We start from the raw sequence: 23,289 nt of genomic DNA, 5'->3' as shown, positions 1-23,289 counted from the left end.
GTCCTGAGACGGAACAAGATCCCCCAGCCCGCCTACCCCCCCCCCCGTCCCTCCTCAGGACCCCCCACCCCCACCCACGCGCTCCTCTCCTGTCCTCACTGCTGGCAGGACTTGTCTGCGGTCCCTTGGCTCCTGACCTGGGTTCTGGCCAGAGTTGTCTAGGGCAGCGCTTCCTAAATTCTCTGTGGTGAAGGATGGTTTTATTCGTTTTGTTTTGTTTTGTTTTGTTTTGAATTTCCAATCTGTTGCAGACTGATAGTTTTACAAAAGACAATAAAAATGTCACAGCAAAGTCAGATTGCTATAAAAGTTTCTAAGCACTTACTCTCAATTTCTGTGCTTGTCTCACTGTGTACCAGCCACGGTGTGTGAGTTGGCACCAGTCCGTGGAGCCCGGGCTGAACAGAACTGGTCTGGACAGCATGTGCCTCTTTAATAAGTTGGCAGGAAGATGCTCACTGGGGCCCCAGGGCCACGGGCAGATCTGCCAGAAGTCAGGGGAAGTGAAGGACTTACTTTATAACATTATACAAACCAGAGACAGAAGGGGCTCACTTCTTTGCCCGCAAAACTTCACGTTCTTACATGGTAAAGGCCTTAATTTCCTGGGAGGGAGATATGAAAAATGATTTCCATGGTGACTGGCTGTCCCCAAATGGTGAAAACCCTGTGACAGGCACATCACGCATGGAATGGCAGGGCTGCCCCTGCCAACTGGGGCTGTAGCTGCCACTGTTTCCTCCCCAGTATAGGCCAAATCAAGGTGTGCAGCGGTGCACTTGCGGGGACAAGGGGATAACAGCGAGGAATGGTGGCGTTCTACACTGCAGTGTGAGCCGTCCTCAGGTCGCTGCCGTCACAGGGACCTTGCAGTCCTGCCCTTCCTTGTCCCCCTCAGTCATGCCCAGAAGTGCTCCGCCCGGCACTTCCAGAACCACTTCCAGACAAGCTTCCAGAACCATTCAGGAGCTATGATTACTTCTAAAACTTGAGAAAAGTACTGCTTTCATCCTTGGGACGTGGAAATATGAATTTGACTTTAAAAAAAATACCTTTTCCCTGTTTTGCATTTTTTCCAAAATGAGCACATCTGAGGGGTGGGGAGTAAGTTTTTTAAAACATCAATTATCAAAAGAATTCCTGTGCAAAGGAACCCCAAATATGCACCTTCCGTGTCTTTTAACTCTTTTTTTTTTTAATGCTAACTCTGAGAATCAATTTGTCAAACAGTGTCTCAGCTTCTAGATAACAGAGTAATGAATCAAAAGGACATTGCATCTCGTGGTAAAAAATCCGAATGCTTTGGAACATTCCATGAGCTGTCCTCAGAACCTTCCCTCTGGCATCCCCAGCCATCAGCAAGGCCCTTTCCACCACCTCCTTCAGGTCTCTGCTCAAATGTCACCATCTCAACGCAGTTTTTCCCGAGCACATTATTAAAAGCCCCAGCTGCCCCTTCCCTGCTTCAGTTTTTCCGTGGCATTTAGCATCATCCAACACACTCTCTGCTACTAATAAGCATATTTAAGGCATCTCATCCCTGCCCCATCCCACTGGACCAGAAGCCCTGTGAGGACAGGGACTTCGGTCCTTTTGTCCCCTGCTGTGTGCCTGCTACATGGTGGGTACTCGGTAAATGCTTGTCGAACAGACGAATCCAGGTGGCAGTTCCCCATGCAGACGAGAAGGTTGCGGGGAGGGCGACGGGCAGGTGCGGTCCAAGCAGAGGCAGGACCTGATGCTGTATCATCCACACCACCAACCACATCCTTCCCACTGCCTGCTGCTTGCCTCGGTTGCCAGCACCGGTAACCCCAAGCACCCGTCCAAAGCCGGCGCGGTTTTGTCATCTCCTTTCTCCTCCGCAGGAGCAGGCCATAGAGGTCCTCACCCGCTCCAGCCTGGAAGTTGAGTTGGCCGCCAAAGAGCGGGAGATCGCGCAGCTGGTGGAGGACGTGCAGAGACTCCAAGCCAGCCTCACCAAGCTGCGCGAGAACTCGGCCAGCCAGATCTCCCAGCTCGAGCAGCAGCTGAGTGCCAAGAACAGCACCCTCAAAGTAAGGGCGCCGGGGGCCCCAGGGGCCGGGGGAGGGCCACACGCGCACACCCCACCTCCCTCCCACATGGCCCCGGAAGGAGCCCGGGCTCGGCACGGGGTGTCCGGCTCCCCGCCGACACCCGGAGCTCTTCAGCGGGGCACTTCGGCCCCCAGTGTAGTGACCACGGCAGGGGGGGGGGCTCGCCTCAAAGCCAACTAACTCATTTGCCCCGCCGTAGCCGTTGCACACATGTATCTCGTTTTTGTTGTCTGCAAAGGTCATGGTTAAAATTCCTTCTCTTTTGAAAGCAGAAGTGACTGTTGGGGTTTTATCTCAGGTGAGCTCCAGCCATCAGCCAAGTCTTTCCCTCCAGTGAGACCAGTATAAGGAGGCGTGAGGTTCCCCTGGGCACGTCACTCAGAAGCTCCATCAGGGCTCTTGTCTGGAGAACACCTTGTCCTGACTGACAGCAGGCATGGCAGCCTTGACCTCTGTGAGGCAGCCGGAAGCAGAGTCCTGAAGCCCGAGGCAGCGAGGCGGGATGGGCCTTGACCCCTCCCGTCAGCCCTTGCCCAGGTGGCACGTCCCTCCTGGTCAGCTGTCCTCGCACGCAGCCTGTTGTAGAAACCCCGATCCTGCGCCGCATGGGCTGGAGTGCCGTCGGGGCGCAGGCCATCCGCAGACACGTTAGTACAGCTCTGCCGGCCTTCCCTGGCTCCTGGAGAAGGCTGCCGGCAGGAGGACCCAGCACGCCGAGACCCCATCCCGCCCTGTGCCCAAACAACATGAAAGCCAGGGGTTCGTGGAGGGCACATCTGCACCGAGCCCTGTGGGCCCTGCTCCCCACCTGCAGGGATGGTTTTGACCCTCAGGCCTGTGCCAGGCACCGGGGCCCGGAGCGTGGTGTTGCTTCAGCACGGGGAGCTCCCACCATCAGCCGCTGGTCTCCCTCCGGCGTCTTTAGCAGTCTAGCCGAAAGCTAGATCCTCTTGGGGCTTCTCATAAATTGGTGTCCCACATTCAGAACCCAGAACCTTTTACGTTATATTTTTTTAATTACACTTTATTTAAGGTATTCCCAATCTGTTGAAGTTAGCATAATGTGGAGATAGTCGTGGCACCCCAGATTCACACGTCAGAGCCAGCAGGGACTCCTCGGTGGCATCTTATTTGACAGGGAAAAGACAGGACCGGCGAGGGCGCGGCATCCGCTCTGCCGTCCCCGCTCCACCCGCCCACCGGGCCCCCCCGCCCCCGGCTCAGCGCCCATTCGAGGCGGGTGTGAATGGATAAGTGACCGACTGCCAATTATAGTCTCTGTGCTCTAAAGAAAGTGGATCAGAGTTGGTTGTAAAAATGTCAGGAAAACTTTTTCTTATGTAAAGTAATTCCAGAATGTGGTTAGGCCCATTTTGATTTTTTTTTTTTTAATTGAGATTTTTTTTTTCCTCCACGCATGACCATGTTTCTGAGGCAGAACTCAGTCTCCAGCAAGTCTTGTCCTCCCGGCAGCCCCCTGGCCTGACCTCGCTGGCGCCGGGGCACCCACAGCTCATCCTAGCTAGATCCTTCTCTGCCTCTTTGGGTGGATTTCATCCACTGTCTGAGAAACTGCCGGGTGCCCGGGCCCCGCGGAGGAGACGGTCCTGCCGGGATGGGGAGACGGTTGAGGCCCGGTCACATTGAGGGTCTCATCAGCCTGCCCACTGAGTGCCACTACTCACTTTCTTTTTCCAGATTCCGTGTCATTTCCTCGTGTTATAGCCATTTCTGACCCCAGCAGTGGCCCTGCTATTGGATAATTGGCCTTCCCCTCCTTTGTTACAGTTAAAGGCTTCGACTCAAGTACATGATGCGTTGGACTGCAGGAGAGGGAGGCTGCAGACCTTACGTTTTTTATTATAGAGCAATTTCTTCTAAATCAGTTAAGGTTTTAATGTTTGCCTTCACCAAAAATGAAACGCAGTTTCACAAATTAACGTTCTTTATCTGTATCTTGGGGGAATTCTTTAACACCATGCAGTTAATGAAACAATTCGGGAATAATTCTTCCAAAATTATTACCCCCTTATCTTCATCTGATCTAATAATCAAAACATGTCCTCTAGTAACAAGACTTCTCTGATTTTAATTATCTTAACTCCTTGTCGCCAGGAGTGAAGCTCTCCCTGATATCGAACCCGCACGCAGAAGGTATCAGCCTTCCCCAAACGGGCACGTCAGCCTCCCTCGCCCAAGGGAATAAGGTTAATTGAATGAGATACCTCCCTGGGCTTTTTTTTTTCTCCTAACGTGTATAATTTATGGTCTCAAATCTAAACTAAGCAGCGAAACAATTACTAGAAAAATATTTTATGAATGAGACCTGTCAAATCGGCCACCTGATGCTTTTGTGGCGGGGGTCTGGGGCCCAGCCGTGGTGGCCGCTGGAAGCAGCCGGGAGCCTCCCCTGAGCTTCCCATTTCCTCCTCCTCCCGCTTGCACCATCCCCAACCCCCCAACACCCCGTCTTTTCCATCTTGGACAGTGCTGTCCAGCTTTGTGGGCTCGGGTTGGGATCTACGTCTGAAGATGCTCCAGCCTCCAGCTGTCTCTCAGCATCCTGGCGTGGTGGGTGGTTTCACCATGGACGCTGACCATGACCTCGGAGAGAAATGCTAATGTGCTTGATGACGGTCACTGAAGGGATGTGGGGCACTGGCCTCACAAGGGCAGGAGGCGTAACGGACAAGTCTTTTTTTTTTTTTTTCTTTTATTTTTTTTTTTTTTTTTTGGCCATGCCGTGTGGCATGCAGGATCCCGGCCAGGGATTGAACCCGCGCCCGCTCACAGTGGAAGAGCGGCGTCTCAACCACTGGACCGCCAGGGAAGTCCCATGGACAAGTCTTGAGATTATGGAGTCTTGAGCTGACTGGGGGTCTCCTCCGCCAGGACCCCCTGGGGATGCACTCTGTAACGGAACACGTTTGGGGACTAAGTGGTTTGCTTTTCCGAGCACCTTGAAACACTCCCTCTCTTTGCAGCTAATGCTTTCTTCCCTTCACCTTCGTAACTGATTGCTAATTATGAGGATAAATTGCCAATTGGATGTTTACCAGTCTCTCTCCCCATACTCTACTTTTTCAAGCCAAGTTCACCATCACTAGCCGCATACAGTGGTGCATCCTCTAACCTTCAAATAGACATGAAAACCAACTCAGAAGTGGGAGATGTTTCCTCCTGCCTGATCTGACAAGTACTGCAGCCCCGTGACACTTGTCAAGGATAATTCTGTATTCATAATTAATGAAATAACCCGACTGCCATCACAAGGCTGCTGTTTTTGATAACACTATTCTGGGGTCTTCTGTTGGAACACTTCAGTACAGAGGCAGTGTAATGCGGCAGTCACCTGCCTTCTACTCACTAGGGCAGAGGAGACAGTGCTACCAATAGCTCAGGTTTAAGATGGGTGTTTGTAAGAAAGACTGACTGAGGCCAGTCTCCCCTAAGGGAGAAATGAGATTTTCTGCAGACGCTTTGAAGATCAGTACTCCTCACTGGGCGGGTGGGCGGGTGGGCAGGTGTGCTCCATTCACCTGGGGGCCTTTTTCCAAACTGCACAAGCCTCCCCAACCCTCTGCACCCCTCACGCCACCTCCCGAGGTTCTGATGGGTCCTCTTGAGCCACTGTGGGGCACACTGTGTCCCTCAGGGGGTGGGGACAGGACAAAAGACTGACACTCGTTCAGCGCCTTTAATTCTGGACGCTGCCTCTTTGGTTACATAAGTTCCCTCACCGGCCATGTGTTTCCTCTGCACCGGGGCTGCCCTTGACCGCGTTTTAACGAGTATCTCATCATCGTCTGTGTGTGAAGCTCCGACATCCACGTTCGGTTGGTCGCTTGCCGCGGGTGGGCATGATGATAATCGCTGTCTCGGGGAGGAGGTGCCAGCCAGCCCATGGCTGTAGCGGGGAGGCCTGTGTGTGTCCCTCCATGGCCCCTGCCCTCCCTGGACAGCACGAGTGAGTTTTAACGTCACACATCCCGGTATCAGAGAGCCCGGGAGCCGAGCCTCCCTGAGCCTCGTCCTGGCTGCATCTTGAAGGCACTGTGAGCACAGACTGAAGGAAGCAATCTGTGCAATTGAAGGAAGCAGTGAGCCTTCCACGGGGAGGAGGGGGGTGAAGGGGGTCCCGGGCAGGGAGGCAGCAGCGGAGATGCCCCAGAGGGAAGAAACTGAGGGCCTCTTCCCTCTGGGGCATCGTGCTAGAGGCCTCAAGGCCAGTTATCTGCATTGAGGTCATAAGTAAATCGCTGCAAACCTATGGGCATTACTGGAAATGCTTCAGGGAGCTAATTGTGGGAATCTACGGTGAATCCTCTTAGACACACGTGCCCCTGGTCACTGGGTGAGTAAATCTAGATACTCACCTGCAGATGATCCCCAGCTTGTGGCCCATTTAGCCGACCATACAATGTACAAGTAGCTGAAATATTGAGCCGGGACCCTCCTGGACGATGGTGGCACCATTCCATGAGAAGGAGTTGCTCCCGTCTGCCCTATGCCTGGGTCACAGCTCATGGAAGTTGGAGGTGACTTGTGATGGGGTTGCCACACAGGGGTCCCCCTTTTGTCTCCAGAGCCACACTTCTCCAGCTGGCAGCAAGGCCTCCAATGTCATGGTCACTCTCCCCACCCCCTGGCCTGGGGGCGGGGGGGGTCTCCCCTTTCTGTCTTGAGTTCTCAGCCTCCCTGTAGTGCATGCACAGCACCCACCTTGGGCGTCCCTGGGCTTCTCCCCCAGGCCAGCCTCAGCAGATCCTAAATTTACGTAACTGCCACCTCTTTACCAAGGAACAGTGGAAACCTGAGGGGGTCCCCGTTCAGGTGAAAAGGAGGGGCACGCTGCCTAGTTCCAGACCCCAGAGAGGCAGAGTCAACCTCAGATCCCTGCCCGGACCAGGGAGCCCAGTCACACCCGCTGGGTTCTGACTGGTGGCCCCTCAGCCCCGGGGCCCACATCAGGGTGAGGGGTCACACACCGACGCCTCTAACCTGAGCTGTGGGTCTTCAGACAGCACTGCCGAGCCTGGCTCCGATTATCCCAGAGGAAGAAGACAGAGCTGCCTGTAAACTGCAACAGTCGCCTCTCCGGCCCCGTCCGTTGTGTGGCAGAGGCGTGTTGCTACCTTGACCCCTTGCTGTGCAACCCGGAGGACGAGGTCTTTCGAGGGTTCTTTGCATTAGTCTCTGTGCCAGAGGTCCCTTAAGTTGGTAGCCCTAGGCCCCGTGTTATAACTTGACTAAGACAGATATCTTTTATAAATTCAGTGCCTAATTTGCTGCACACCAAAATGCTTTGCATTTTAAATTAACTTACCTCATTATTTGAGTCTTAGCCAGAATTTTAAGAACTTCAGATAGATAATGCTTCTAGCAATTCAAGAAACATTTGATGAGCTCCTACTAAGTTCTGGAACCACATACGTGCTCTATAGTATTAAACGTGTGTGATTAACGTATCATAAAACCACCGTGCTTGAGGGGTGCTTGCAGCCTGCACTTGTGCATCTGACGTTTCCTCACCACCGTCCTTTGGAAACCCTTCTTCTTACCCTTCCCCCCTTCCCATGTGAGGAGCGTGGGGCCCGACAGGCTAAGCCCGTCACCCAGGGTCACGCTCAGCCAAGTGGGACTGAGCTAGAAGCCCAGCTCCGCCCTCGACCCCTCCTCCCCTCTCTATACAAGGTCAGAGCGTGTTCCTTTACAAGAACACCTTTTCAGGAAGGCGACCTGATGGCCAGATTCTGCATTCATGGCGCAGGGTGTGGGGCTGCCTTTCCTGCCATCGGCATCAAACAGCCAGAGCTGCTCTGGGCATCTGTCCTCCTCCATGGATCTGCCAGGGAGCAGCAGGGACGCTCGGAGGTGGCAGACTGGGATGTGGAGAACTTCGTAAATGGAGCGCCTGGATTGAGGACCACAGAGTGTCTTCAGAACCCTTCAGTCGTACTCAGTACCACCCACCAGGGATAAAGTAGTCATAACTACAGTAATAACAGTCACCATCGTTACTGAGTGCTTTACCACAGGCTAAACACTCAGTGTTGCAGTTGGGGCTCTTGTCTCTGCACGTTCCACATCCACGGATTCGAGGGCCAAATGCCCTATGCCAGTCTGTGTAAGGGGCTAGAGCATCTGCAGATTTGGTACCACAGGGATTCTGGAGCCAAATCCGCCGTGGGTACCAAGGGACGACGGTTTCATTTAGTCCTCAGGAAAGCACTGTCCCGTGTGTACCGTTATCCCCATTTTATAGATGAAGAAACCGAGGCTTCGAGAAGTTCAGTGTCTTTTCCAAGGTCACTCTGCAGCTAAGTGGTGGAGCCAGGACTTGGCCCGGGGCTGTCGGGCCCCAGCCCGCCGGTGCCTCACTGCTTCCTGCACTTGCTCTGGGCAGCCTCGGGCTCTGCCACGGCCTTTGGTGTAGACCCCCTGTGGGGTTTTTTTCTTTCTTTCTTTCTTTCTTTGGACGGACAGACAGATGCTCTGCAGACGTGTCACGATAATTGAATAAGACGACGTGTGAGGTACGGAGCCGGGCCTGGGATCTGGCCCACTGCTTAATGAGCATCGGCAAAATCCTAGGGAATAGTCTCCAGAGGAACGACAGCCTGGAGCACCTGCTGCCCTTTCCAGGCAGGACCCTCTGAAACCAGACGTTACGGGCGCCCAGCAAGGAGTTTCTGGCCAAAGAACAGAGCTGAGGACACTTGGGCTCTTGCCTGTGTGGGCCCACGCCGCCTGCCTCCTGTCCCGGCCCACCCCCAGCCTGCCGCCACACGCTTGGTCCTGAGACGGCGCTCCGCTGGGAGCTCGGTGGGGACAGGCTTTGTGAGGCGCCCCCCACCAGGCCCCCGTCCAGGTGTCTGCTCAACAGAGGTTTGCAGGCGCCATCTTGGTTTCTTCCTGACTATGCTGCCCCCAGGCAGATGGCAGAAATTTCAGTGGAAGCTGTTTGGTTCTCCGTGAAAACTCATATTTAACCAGACAGATTCCAGCCCGAAAACCTTCTGATCTGGGCTGGTCGAAGGCCTGCAGCCGTGCTTTCAGGGAACCCGCAGCAGGACCTGGCAGCGACAGTGGTCCCGCATCGAAGGCCCCTCGGTGCCAGCATCTGCACCGGCTCCTTGTCTCGTGCCCCTTCGCTCAGTACTCGGAGGTCACCGGTCTTCCCGTCTCACAGATGAGCCGCTGATGGACGTGCCCAAAGGGCCCAGCTCGTGAGTGACACAGAGCTGAGTCCAGGTTCTGGGCCGTGCCAGGTCCAGGAGCTTCGTGTCTGCCGTTCTTCCTGCCCGTCTCCTGTTCTCTGAACGTGACCACTTTTTGTGCGTGCTCCGCGTGCAGCGTCAGTGAGTCCCACCCTCCAAAGGTGCTTTGCGTCCCAGCAGCACTGGGCAATCTTGTGTTAGGAAAGGCTCCCCACTATCCAACCCCAGGGAGGAGAATGAGCACCTTCTCAGCATCTTTTGTCGGAAAATGAGTGCGTGCTACCCTGTTTGATTATGAGGAGAAACCATTGTAATGCAGGCAAGAGGTCTTAAAAAGGAACTAGGGCAGAGCAGTTCTACACAATGGAAAATACACAAGAAACCGCCAGCAAAGTCAACCGCCAGCAAAGGCAAAAGGAAAAGATGGGCTAAATGGGGCCACGTGGGATTCAGGTGAGCATCAAGGCTAGTGGGCCAGGTGGGAATCCTCTCCCCAAATTCTAGAATGTTCTCAGTTTAAACTGTGATCATAGACGTGGCTGGTCAAGTAGAGCCTAAAAAGGTAACTAGAAGCCCTGGGGATGGGAAGGGCCTGTTGATTCAAGAATTGGAATTTGTTCACCCCAGGCTTGGAAAGATGCTAAATGGTCAGGACCCCCTGCTGGCTGAGTCTCTGTGTTTTATGTCAAGCTGTCTTGCTTCCCACAAAGAACTCTTTTGGTTGAGGGGGGAAGGGCAAAAGCAAGCACCTTCACAGAAGGAAGCACCCTCTGCCGACCACTCTACAGCAAAGGCTCTTCCTGGCAAGAAGGCCCCGCAGGGCTCCCGGCACAAACAGCCACATGGGTACCAGGTGAGCTCACAGAGGTGAATGGAGCACAGCAGAGCATCACCGTACCTGGGAAGCTTGCCAAAGGGCCCCTGACCTTCCCTCTGAAGGGCATTCTAGGGCCAGGGAGTCAGCCATGCCCAGCCGTGGCCCTGCTGGCCAGGGTGCCCTGCGAGGGCCCTCCCTGCAGGACCATCTGTCGGAGAAAGCAGTGACCACCCAGCGGACCGGCCTACGCTGCTAAAATCCCCCGCGTCTGGGGGGGATCCCTCCAGAAATACAAACGCATTTTCCCTATCTGATGCTGACCTCAGTGACAAAAGGGCCGAATCTCTTATCAGCAGGGTCCCACCAAAGGTGTTGACAACTAACCGTACGTGTCAGCTGGCCTCACGTAGTTTGTGAAGAGCCACGCCCACGCGCTGTTTTCAAAACACCAGGAGAGCGTCTCTTCATCCTGTTGGCCATTTTGTGGGATTTCATACAAAATGGCCTTTTCGTTGTTCGGTTTTCCACTTCAGTAAAGCTTTTTCCTTCTACTTTCATCGGGATTTATGTTACAATTTTATGGTTGCCGTGTGTGCGCGTGTGTGTGGGTGTGCGTGTGGTGTGCACGCACGCCTGTGCCCACTCAACATCAGGCAACAAGCAAAGGACAAGGGACGACTCCACAGTTGTCACCTTTCACTGTGCATGTCTGGGCTCCCTCGGGGCTGCTGGATGCTTTACAGGGGACGTAGTCAGTGAAGGGTCTTAGCCCGTTGGGGCTGCCATGACGGGATACCAGAGACCAGGTGATGTAAACAACAGACACTTCTGTTTCTCACAGTTCTGAGGCTGGAAGTCCAAGATGAGGCTCCAGCACTTTCTGTGTCTGTTGAGGGCTCCCTTCTTGGTTCACAGACTGCTGTCTTCCCGCTGTGTCCTCACATGGTGGAAACAGTGAGGGGCCTCTCGGGGGGTCTCTTTTAAGTCACTAATTCCAGTCATGACCTCAACACCTCCCAATAGCGCCACCTCCTGATGCCATCACCATGTTGGGGGTTAGGATCTCAACATTTGAATTTGTGGGGACACCACATTCAGTCGATGGCAAAGCCCATCAGCCTTTCTCAGACACGACCACTAATAAAATCCCTCTCTGTTTTCAGCAACTAGAAGAAAAACTCAAAGGACAGGCTGACTATGAAGAGGTGAAGAAAGAGCTAAAGTAAGTTTGGAGATGCACCTCGGCCATTCACGAGCCGGGGCTCTCTGGGGACATGTGCTAAGGAAACACCATGTCAGCAAGGGGGCAGCTGCGGGGTCCTTGGCTGACGCTCCACCACTGGGCCACATCCGGGGCTACTCACCGTGGTGGGTGTTTGCACTCAGGCCTATGCCTGAATTCTTTGGACTTTTTATGAAACTCTGTGCATAAAAATTGCCAATCTGCACGGAATCGGGGGAGATACTGCCTTTACAGGAAATATAAAATATGAGCTTATTTTTTAGCTGTAAGCTCCCCAAACAGGAGAACAGAGCAAGGAAACGTTTTCCAATTGAGGCCTCACACCTCCCTGGCTTAAACTATGGGATCTTTCATCCCCCAGCCTCCACCCGAGAGGCAGCAGCTGAAAGCTTGTCATCCTTTGGAGCTCATGCTCACGTTCTCACGCTTAGAAGCTCCCTCCTCGGGCCCGGCGCCCAGCCTGACCCTCCCGCCTCAAACTCCTTCCCCTGAGCTGCCCTTGGCCCGCCTAGAGCTCACGGGCAGTGCCCTGACAGTGCACACAGCCGCCCCTTGCCCTCCCTCCCCTCGAAGAGTCTCACCCGAGCTGCCCCCTCCTCCCCAGCCAGGTTGGCAAACACTGCGGAGGAGTCCCTGGGTCTGGGTCCCTGCAGAGGCTCCGGGCCTCTCCCCTGCTGCTGGCCGCCTCTGCTTCCCGGGGGCCTTGCCACACCGTCAGCATACCCTTCTGCCCCCAGCTGCACCCCGACCCCTCAGCAGACCCCCCAGTGCTCTGCCTGACGGAGGGGACAGACGCCCGCGGCTCCCGGAGCCTTTGCCTCGAAACGGCTCCTCTGGTCTCGGCTTCTCCCTCCCGTCTCTCCAGGCTGACCCCGCCACGCTGGTCCCTTCCCTCCTACTCCTCCCATCAGCTCGTTTCGCTCTCGCTGACATTTTTAATTTCTCCTTTTAAAATAAGCCTACACCCACTCCCCATGCTGTTCTTCGGATTCTTAATTCCATTCCCTCGGGTCTGCTAAAAAAGCCCACGTGAAGGCCTCTTCGACCTCCTCGCCCCCTGCGTCAGCAGCCTCCTCCCTGGCGGGGTGACTCCCTGGGGCTCCGCTCACTTCTCTCCCCGAGCATCCTCACCCCCGTGACACAGCGGGCCTCTGCACGCCTCCTTGGACAACCCCTCAGCTCTCTGCAGGTCCAGCTTCTCTGAGCTCTGTCCTCTCCCCCACCCCATTTCCGGAAGGTATATTTTTTGCTTCTCTACCCGCCTCCCCATCCCTTGCCCTCTTCTTCCCGCCTCAAAAGAAAAAAAAAAGGGCTTCCCTGGTGGCGCAGTGGTTGAGAGTCCGCCTGCCGACGCAGGGGACGCGGGTTCGTGCCCCGGTCCCGGAGGATCCCACATGCCGCGGAGCGGCTGGGCCCGTGAGCCACGGCCGCCGAGCCTGCGCGTCCGGAGCCTGTGCTCCACAACGGGAGAGGCCACAACAGTGAGAGGCCCGCGTACCGCAAACAAAAAAAAAAAGAAAAAAGAAAAAAAAAACATTGTCTGCCCTCCCTAGTGTTGAATCGGAAAAACTGACTTGAAGGCCTTCTCCCGAGCCCCCGCCCTTCCCAGGCTGAGGCCGGGCCCACACCCCCTCCTCTGAGCTCACCTCTCTCACCGAGAGCCAAGGTGTCTTGGCCCCAGGCTGCTCCCTCCCAGGTCCGCCTGCCCGGCCACTCGCCGGCCCTCACCCTCTCCCAGGACAGCCTCCCATATTCCTGCCAACCCTTCTGCTACATCTGCCCACCACGGCCGCAGCACCAGCCCCATTCAGGTGGCTCTTCTGCTAGAAGGTGTCCCTGGCTTCCCAGTTCCTGGTGATCCACACGCCCTCTGGATGCACACCAGCGCCCATTCCGTCCCACCTCTTCCCCTGAGGTCCCCACCGTGCCCCACCCCAGGAGTCTGTAAAGCATTTTGGTCCTTCAAGGCCCTTCACAAACACTGACATCTCATGAGAAAGACCCGTCTCCTGACCGGGTTTTCTCCCGCTGGTGCCGTTTGGATTTTGTCTTCCACCCAGAATCACCTGTAGGGTCCCTGAGGATGAGAAGTGGTTCTGAGTCTGCACAGTGCCAGGCACGTAGTAGGCTGTCGGTAAACTTGGTGAATAAATGAAGAGAGGGCTTCCCTGGTGGCGCACTGGTTGAGAGTCCACCTGCCGATGCAGGGGGCACGGGTTCGTGCCCCGGTCCGGGAAGATCCCACGTGCCACGGAGCGGCTGGGCCCGTGAGCCGTGGCCGCTGGGCCTCCGCGTCTGGAGCCTGTGCTCCGCCGCGGGAGAGGCCACAACAGTGAGAGGCCCGCGTACCGCAAAAAATAATAATAAAAATAAATAAATGAAGAGACACTGATGTTTTCAGTATAAATTCAGACGCACTTAGTCTTTTCTTACATGATCCTAAAGAGGCCCTCAGACAAGAATATAGCTGCAAACAATGTGACAGCCACAAAGAAAAGACAGGCTTGTCCAGACTGATCGCCCCTCCTCTCCTGGCTGATGCAGTGCGGCCCGAGGCTCTTATGATTCTCGGTAGCAGCTCATCATAAAACAGAATTATGAGCTCCTCGTTCCCGTTTCGTTAGTTTACACGACAGGGGCCACTACAAAGATACAACCACGGGGGAGCTAAGAGCGGTCGGCTTCTCAATGAACCTCCCGGGGGCCGTGGCACAGAGGGGGCCCCTGGGCCGTGGGCACGCTCGCTGTGCTCTCCGGATGGCACTGCCGTTGATCTTATAGAAGGGCCGAGGCTAGAGTCCCAGCTGGGAGAGTGCAGGAGGCCCAGTGCCCGGGATGGAAGCTGCCCACTTTCTCACCTTCCCGCCTCGAGCGTGAGGGGAGCGCCTGGGCTCCTTGGGGCCACGTGGACCCACAGGAAGAAAGGAGTGTCCACGTGTGCAGAACGCTGCGAACAGCAGTCCTGGGCACCCGCGCTCACTCAGCTCTCGGACTTGTTGACACAGGCCGAGACCGGAGCAGTTTCCATGGTAAGGAGAACAAAGGAGACGTAAGCCCTCGCGCCCACACCTTGGCAGTGGCTCCTTCCCCAGCCTGGGCTGCAGACGGTCCGCTGCCGCCTTTGAGCCATCCAGCGGTGGGACCTCGCTCCTGGCCCATACCCGGGCGGCAGCTGCCAAGTGTACCTGAGGGGCAGTGGCCAGGGGCGTCGGTTCCTCTCCCCGGCTTCCTCATTACAGCTTTTTCAGCCCTTCTCAGCTTTACAAATACATTCCACTTGCAGCAGTGTTACGTCTGCGTTCAACTTAACTTTAAAATTATACTCTGAACAGACCTGGTGTGATTCCATATGGAATGATTTACATGCTGGGCAAGAAACTTTCGCTGGCCAACTGCTAGTCGAATAGTTATTCCAGAGACGCTATCAGATGATAAAGCTGCCAGGGAAGTTGTTAAAGTTGTCAGCTCCTCGGTTCCTGGAGAGCAGGAAGCGGTGACGTGGCCGCTCGTTAGCGCGGCTGCCCCCAAAGGTCCGAGCAGGGGTAACGGCTCTGTCTTGCTCTCCGCAGCATCCTGAAGTCCATGGAGTTTGCTCCGGCCGAGGGAGCTGGGACGCAGGTACATGGTCTCCTTTGCTTTCCGTGTGCGTGAGCATCCGCATCACTTCCTCACCGTCGCGGTGTTTCTCCTCCAGAATATTTCACCAAGTTAAAGCAAATTACCTTTAACTTAAAAGGGGCAAGAAGAGAAAAGTTAGTGTCTTTCAAACTGGTAACCGCGTTCACGTGAAATTGCAGTTTAACTTGGGCAGGTACTGAGAATGTGGGTACAAACGATTTCAGGTTGTGTTCAAAGATCAGCCCCAAATGGACTGACTGCCTTAGGAATTTTTATTATCTACTGCCTCACGCGGACAGGAAACGGGCAAGATGACAATGGCACACGGTAGCCCAGTGGCCAATTAAAATTTTAAGTCATCACGTGGAAGCCCGCTCCCGATGCCCAAAAGGCAGCCTCTGACTCTTGGTGACTGGCACCCAAAAGAGATCACCTTTGCAGGCCTTTCTGACAGGTTTGTGGCTCCCATTGCCTAACAAAGCGTAGGTCTAGATGCTCGGATTTGGGTACAGGAGAGGGAATAACTAGCTGTCTGGAAGCTGTGCGAGCCTAGAAAGAGAGAAATTACTCCAGCTGAGATGAGTTATCTCAGAAAGGAGCTCAAGTGTTCTCCACGTGCGTGGAGCGTCCTCGGGGGGAGGGCGGGGGTGGTCAGGTCGGAGCGGGGATCCTGGGGGTCCGGCGGCCCCGCGGTGAGCCCCGCTCTGCCCCGTCTAGGACTCATCCAGGCCCCTGGAGGTACTACTGCTGGAGAAGAGCCGCTCGCTGCAGTCCGAGAACGCCGCGCTGCGCATCTCCAACAGCGACCTGAGTGGTAGGTTGACAGGGTCTCGCGTCCGCGTGGCCCCTCCCGGGGTCGAGGAAGAGGAAGACGAACCGTGAGTCTGGGCCGATGCATGGCGGGCGTCACCGGGCGATGAGAACCTTGACTAACAAGCGTCCGTCTCCTCCTCACCCCCCCACCCGCCCCCAGCCGCTCCGAGACGGTCCAGGCGAGGCGCGAGGCCGCAGGGCGTCTGCGGAGCGCGGGCAGGGCCGTGCTGCGGGAGAGCCCACGAGGGCGCTCGCTCGCGGACGGTGGCTTTTCTGGTCTCTTCTTGGTTGTGCGGCCTCTCCCGTGGTGTTTCCGGGGCTGCTTCCAGGGCCAGGCCCTGCCCTTCCCGGCTCAGTGGAGCTTTTCTTCCTTTGTCAGGTTTTCCTTGGGAACGCCTCCCCCATCCTTAGCCTTTCTTTGCTCGTCCCAAAGTGGTGGCGTCACTGACTGCTTCGGGTTTTGGCAGCTGGTAAAGCGTTTAAGAGTGTCTCGGGCTCCGATGATATTTCATTCTTAAAATGTGCGTGCCTTCGATCGAGTGGACTCGGTGCGGTGCATTCGCCTCAGAGCAAGTGGTGTGAGAATCCGTTGGTCCCAAAATGTCAGTGTTTGCTGCTCCTCAGGTGGGGCCCTTCTGGTTATAGCTCAAATGCTAGAGGCCCGATGAGAGGCCCGCGACCTGCCGACTCTTTACTGTGTGTGGTACCGGCTCCTTGTCACGTTAGGAGTTTGAGTCTATGTCAAGGGGAACTCTCCAGGCTGCAACGTACAAGAAAGGTGCAAACATGAAATGCATGTTGCTTGTTTCGGGGGGCCTCGTTTGGCTAATTTAAAAATTCAATTGAAAAACAAACCAACACACCTCATTGGCCCTTGTTAAAAAAAAAAAAAAAAAATCTGCACTTTTTTTTTTTTCCCTTTTGCGGGGCAAACTTTGCATCTTGGTCTTGGTTTTTTTTCCCTTTTGAATCCCCCATAATGCATTATGTTTGCCCTTCCTTGTAGGGTCAGCCAGGAGAAAAGGGAAAGACCAGCCTGAGAGTCGGCGTCCTGGACCTTTGCCGGCCTCCCCTCCTTCTCAGTTGCCCCGCAACACGGGGGAGCAGGCTTCCAATACTAATGGTACACACCAGTTCTCACCAGCGGGGTTAACGCAAGACTTTTTCAGCTCATCCCTGGCAAGCCCCAGCCTGCCCCTGGCTTCTACGGGAAAATTTGCACTAAACTCTCTCCTCCAACGACAGCTAATGCAGTCCTTCTACTCCAAGGCCATGCAGGAAGCAGGAAGCACAAGCATGATTTTTTCAACAGGTCCATACAGCACAAACTCCATATCTTCCCAAAGTCCATTACAACAAAGCCCAGATGTAAATGGCATGGCCCCGTCTCCCAGCCAGTCAGAAAGTGCTGGGAGCATCTCCGAGGGCGAGGAGATAGACACTGCAGAAATCGCCCGGCAGGTGAAAGAACAGCTCATCAAGCACAACATCGGACAGCGCATCTTCGGACACTACGTCCTGGGACTGTCTCAAGGGTCCGTGAGCGAGATTCTGGCCCGGCCCAAGCCGTGGAATAAACTGACGGTTCGCGGCAAGGAGCCGTTTCACAAGATGAAGCAATTCCTCTCGGATGAGCAGAACATCCTGGCTCTTCGCAGCATCCAAGGCAGACAAAGAGGTGAGAGACTCATGGGCTGGTGCCCATGTGTGAGGCCGTCATGGAGAGGGGTGTGTGTGTGTGTACGTGTGCGTGTGTGCGTGTGCGTGCGTGTGCGCGTGTGAGAGATGAGACATTCGTTGTGCATCACATCAGGTACAGCTCTCAGTCCTGCCATTGCCGGAGCTCAGGGCCGAGGGGCACGAGCTAAGGCTGTTAGACTTGGTGGGGGGGCGGGGTCTGGCCTCTGAAAATCGCTCAGCACCTCACGCGTAGTAGACTCGCTATTTCAATACCACGTACTGAGTCGGAGGGAATTAACCTCAACGCTCGACGTTCTGATGCGTTTCGTGTCCAGCGATCCTGCCGGCCTTAGGTGCTGGCCTCACGTGGCGGGGGGCCCGTGGGTACCACCCGGCCCTAGAGCAGCAGCATTGGCCGGGGGTGGTCCTCACGCAATGCTGGGTCCACGCGGAGGGCAAGCCGACCACGTGCGCCCCCCTCCTCCCTCCGCACCAGTGGGAGCGAGGCCCACGGTCACACTCCCCGTGTTTACGTCCCGCTAGCGATCTGTTTAGCATTACCGGCGAAACATGCCTGCCTTGAGTAAAATACATGAAAGTTGTATTAAAACACGCTTCCTACCCCCCGCCCATAAAAAGATAAAAAGTCCGTCCTGTCCCTAACTGCAAGAACTCCTTCCCTCTTTAACGACAGGGGATCCTTCTGCTAAGTCAGCAGTGATAGAGAAAGGGACTCTTCTCAGATGCACTTGAGATTTAGACTTGGAGAAGGGAGACGCTTCAAACGGCGTCCATTCGCACAAAGGGCACCGAGGCCTTCACAGCGATGTTAACCGAAACTGACTGTCTTTGGATGATTTATGCGAGCTTTGTTCCGGGGCTGGTGGGCGATCCGCTTGGCGGCCCTGCTCCCTCCGTTTGACCCCCGTGGCGCTGGTGCCGCAGGCCACCACCTAGGTCCGTCTGAACCCCTTTGGTGGCAGAGCCATGGCCTCTGTGAGCCGGCCAGCCAGGGAAGGGCCTCTCCAAAGTTTCTAGTGACTCCCAAGTGGCACAGGCAGCCCTGAGCCCTCTCTGTAGTGACAGGCGGCTCAGATTTCATATCACGCAGCCCATAACGTCAACACCACCATCCCCCTGATTGTTTTGTTCTTACCACACTTGTTTTTCAACAGAGAATCCAGGCCAGAGCCTGAACAGACTATTTCAGGAAGTACCGAAACGAAGAAATGGGTCTGAAGGTATGTCGCAGGCAGGTGTTTTTCTTTGCAGTTAGTAACCTAGGAAGCAGCATGTCCTTAGCTGTGTATTTGGGTTAAAACTGTACAGTGTGATTCTGGCCTGGAACCTGATGGAAAAACAGAGCTAGTAAGTATAAAACAAAGCACGGGTTCAAGTACGCACGGCCCCTTCCCCCTGAGCTGCCCGCGCTCTACCGAGCGCAGGAGGGGTCGGCACCACTGAGATGAGCCCCAAAATGCGAATCCCACACCCGCCCCCCTCTTAGATTCAAATTACACCTTTCCCCATTTTCTCAGAAGCAGGTGCAGGAGTAACATTTGTTGCTCTGAGAAGAATCAGGTGACTGAGTCAGATGAGATGCTGCTGCTTCCTTGTACCTTCCCTGAACTCTGAAATGTGTCGAGGGCATGACAGAGGGGACAGATCCCAAATGGAACCTGCTCGCCAGCCCCCATGGCACTCCTCGGAGTCGCAGCTTTGATGGGGTCTTGTCCCGGTGGTTTGCTTGTTTTTAAATGGTTTAATGTGGCGGTTCACACTTAGTGACGTAGTGACCAATTCAAACACGTGGACGGCTTCCGGGAAGGACCGGGGCCACAGCCCCCCGGGCCGTAGCAGCTTCAGTGCGTCTGTGCACGTGGCTGCTCGGCAGAGCATCACCCTGTGACCGAAAGACGGAATTCTCGTCCTTTAGGCATGTCCGCAGGCTTCTCTCCTTGTTCATAAATTTTAAAAAGATAGTATGTGATAAGAGACCCGAAAATTTTAACTTAAGCCTTCAGCCTCTTCACCTTGTACGAGCAAACGATAGCGAGAGAATCAGCCTCCACCCCCTTGCCCTCTCTGCCCATTTTTCCGCTCTGGGATACTGGCCTCAAGGACACGTACAAAGCCTTGAACGTAGTCCCAAGCCAAAGCAGCTGTTGGAGTTGTTTTTAAGTGACTCACAAGAAAAGCGTTGCCTTTTAATCCTTCATCTTTTTTCTTATACCGGATTAAATGATTCGCTCTCCCTGGTCCCACCCCACGGATGACGCCCAGCTTGGATAACGTGAGAGCTTGTCCCACTGGCCGAATACTGTTTGACGCCAGGTGGAGTCAGTAGGAAGCCCTTCCTGCCCCGGGGCCGTGGTACCTGCTGTGAAGTTGCCGGCACAGCAGGTACAGGTAAACGGGAGGCCACGCCTGCCTCCGTGTCATCACCGGCCTCAACTCGGCAGCTATTTATCAGAATGACGTCTTTGTGCAGCCCTAAGTTTTGTTCCAGGTGTGGGTTTGATGTCATTGGTGTGGCTTCTCCCTGCAGGTAACATCACCACCCGGATCCGAGCCTCAGAGACCGGGTCCGATGAAGCAATCAAGTCCATCCTGGAACAAGCCAAAAGGGAGCTGCAAGTACAGAAAACCGGTACGGAGTCCAAGTCTTCGACCACTGTCTTCCACACTTAGTTGAAAGAATTGTCATGAGCGTTCTGGTCAGCAAAAAAAAAAAAAAAAATAGCATGTATGTTTTCAAGCCTTTAGGCAAGCACAGAGGGGAGCAGGTCTGTGTGATGTCTATTTTGCTAATAGTTACCATTCTAGGTCATTCCCTAGCATTGGAATGTACCCCTGGCCTAGAATCCCCGTGACTTAAATTAGCAAGTAGTTTGTATCAGATTCCCTTTTTTTTTTTTTTTTTTTTTTTTTTTTTTGGGGGCGCGGGCGGCCTCTCCCATTGCGGAGCACAGGCTCCGGACGCGCAGGCTCAGCGGCCGTGGCTCACGGGCCCAGCCGCTCCGCGGCATGTGGGATCCTCCTGGACCGGGGCACGAACCCGTGTCCCCAGCATCGGCAGGCGGACTCTCAACCACTGCGCCACCAGGGAAGCCCCCAGATTCCCTTTTTTAAATGCAACACGGGCTTTTGCTACTTGGGTATATACTTGACCACAGCTGCTTTATGGAACAGACGTTGCCAGAGAGGAGCAGGAAGTGTTAAAGGGTGGATGTCCCCACCTCTGCAGTCAGTCGGCTTCAGGAATCGGCCCTCATAGCTCCCTGAGAGCTGCCTTGTGTAAGAGAACACCCACATTTCAGCTTTTCTGCGACTGAGCTTTGCTTGAGAGGCACGCCAGGCTGTAGGTTCAGCTCAGACCTTCCGCTGGAGAGGAGACCTGAGTGCTCTACCCGGGGTTCAGCACAGACACACCCCTGCCCTGTGCCCACGAAGCCCCTGCTCTGTGGAGTCCTTCCACCACAGACGTGGCCGTGAGGCCCCACCAGGCCTGGCTGCAGGCAGCTGTGACCGCCTAGCACCTGCCGCCACCTGGTCACTCCCCTGGGTTCCTGAACTAGGGCCTGCCCACTGCCCCCACCACTGGCCCTCCCCCTCCCCCTCCCCCTTGGTGGCTGCACCGTAGTCACCCACCCGGAAGGGGATCTGAGCTAACAAAACCACTGGAATTTTGGGATGTAGCACATGAGAACGTTAAGTTTAAAGTGATCCCGGAAAGACAGTCACAGAGCATTTGCACACGTACCCCCCCCCGCCCCGCCCCCCGTCACACTCGTGATCATAACTTACCCCTTCGGCTGGTGTGTCGCGGAGGCCATGTGGTCGCACAGCCGGCGCGTTGGCCCCTCTATCACTGCTCGGACAGGGTGCGTGAACGTTTCACGACGGGGGGAAACGTTGGAAAAACAGAGCCGTGAGGTTCTCCCCAGTAACCTGCATGCAGTGGCAGGTCGGGTCAGGATGAAGTGGAGTGAAAAAGCACGGGGCGGTGCCGCCACCGTCTCACCTCTGTGTTTGCTCCGCAGCAGAGCCAGCCCAGCCTTCCTCGGCGTCCAGCAGCGGGAACTCCGACGATGCCATCCGCTCCATCCTGCAGCAGGCCCGCCGCGAGATGGAGGCCCAGCAGGCCGCCCTCGACCCCGCCTTAAAGCCAGCGCCGCTGTCCCAGACGGACATCGCCATCCTGACCCCCAAGCTAATGCCCCCCTCGCCCATGTCGTCGGTGTCCGGTTACTCTCCATTAGCCGTCTCCCTGAAGAAGCCCCCCTCGGCTCCCGACTCCAGCGCCCCCGCTCTGCCCAACCCCCCGGTCCTGAGGAAGGAGTCCCAGGACGTGCCCGGGCCAGACCTCCCGGGGGCGGCCGACTCCGCACAGGGGCTCCTCAGACACGTGAAGAGCGAGCTGGGCCGCAGCGGCGTGTGGAAAGACCATTGGTGGGGCGCCGTCCAGCCCGAGAGGAAGAGCAGCGCTCCCCCCGAAGACCCCAAGGCTGAAGAAACCAGCGGCGGGAAAGAAAAAGGCGGCGGCGGCAGTGGCGGGCAGGCGCGGGCCGAGCGCAGCCAGCTCCAGGGCCCCTCCTCGTCAGAGTACTGGAAGGACTGGCCCAGCGCCGAGTCGCCGTACTCCCAGAGCTCAGAGCTGAGCCTCACCGGAGCCAGCCGCAGCGAGACACCCCAGAACAGCCCCCTGCCCTCCTCCCCCATCGTGCCCCTGTCGAAGCCCGCCAAGCCCTCGGTCCCTCCGCTGACCCCTGAGCAGTACGAGACCTACATGTACCAGGAGGTGGACACCATCGAGCTCACCCGGCAGGTGAAGGAGAAGCTGGCCAAGAACGGCATCTGTCAGAGGATCTTCGGGGAGAAGGTAAGGGACTCGATTTGGGAGCCTGGGTCTTCCCATCTCCCTTCACTGCTTAGGACTGCGTATCTGTCTGGAGGATGTGGCCGCCACCCACTTAGTTAACCAAGGAGCACCGTGGCTCGTCCACTCCCAAACTTCCGGGGAGGCTGGCCAGTGAACGCTCCATTTGCGGCATCCCCCTTGGGGGCCAGGTTCTGGGTGAGGCCCTCTCACCCTCCGCGGTCCTTTAGACCTCTTATCTCACACTGTGAGGGGGTGGCAAAGTCGCCATTTGACAGATGAGGAAACCGAGGCTCAGGGAAGTTAACTATGTGCCCCAAGCTAGCAGGTGACTGAATCGAGTTCTGTCCCCCCAGCCAAGTGGAGCCCAGAGGCGCCTCTGCAGGCTGTTTCGGCCAAACGGATCTGATCTGATCACAGAGAGAGACGACCAGCGTGCAGAGAACCAGAAGGCACCCGATAGAAACAGCAACGTAAAGCGTAGTCGTGCCTCTCTCATAATTCAGAACATGCTTGGGGCGCCAGAGGGGTGAAGCAACCTGCCCAGGGATGCACAGCTAGAGGTGGCACGGGCAGAGGCGCGCAGAGCCCAGGCTGTGCCCAGGACTGGCCCCGAAGACCCTTGTTTCCACATCGGCCTTCCCTGGCTCGTGAAGGGCCATGGTTTGTGGATGAGCTACCAGACCCTTTCTGTTCTTGGCACTTCCTGGTCACTGAGGTTCTGGATAATGGGGATTTACCAGGCCTGCAAAATATAAGATAAACTTAATACCCCGGGACAGTCTTAGATTAAACGGTGAATGGCTGAGCATAGTGAGAAGCGCTCCAGTCCCCTAAAAGCCAGCCTCCCCGGGACTTCCCTGGTGGCGCAGCGGTTGAGAGTCCCCCTGCCAGTGCAGGGGACACGGGTTCGTGCCCCGGTCCGGGAAGATCCCACATGC

The 23,289-nt window shown here is 55.7% G+C and overlaps 1 protein-coding gene across 1 annotated transcript in view; it reads left to right on the top strand.

The window, feature by feature from the left end:
* CUX1 (cut like homeobox 1) overlaps window positions 1-23,289 on the top strand; it is a 359,467-nt gene that overhangs the window by 289,258 nt on the left and 46,920 nt on the right. Inside the window, 8 exon segments of the mRNA XM_007468893.1 lie at window positions 1,869-2,057; window positions 11,279-11,337; window positions 14,928-14,976; window positions 15,694-15,790; window positions 16,796-17,467; window positions 18,645-18,710; window positions 20,018-20,119; window positions 21,513-22,351. Of these exon segments, the coding sequence (XP_007468955.1) occupies window positions 1,869-2,057; window positions 11,279-11,337; window positions 14,928-14,976; window positions 15,694-15,790; window positions 16,796-17,467; window positions 18,645-18,710; window positions 20,018-20,119; window positions 21,513-22,351 (2,073 nt within the window).

Source organism: Lipotes vexillifer, unplaced genomic scaffold (genome assembly GCF_000442215.2).
Source record: "Lipotes vexillifer unplaced genomic scaffold, Lipotes_vexillifer_v1.1 scaffold12, whole genome shotgun sequence".
Lineage (NCBI taxonomy): Eukaryota > Metazoa > Chordata > Mammalia > Artiodactyla > Lipotidae > Lipotes > Lipotes vexillifer.
Note: the sequence above shows the minus strand (reverse complement) of the source record. Positions and strands in the feature narration are given on the sequence as shown.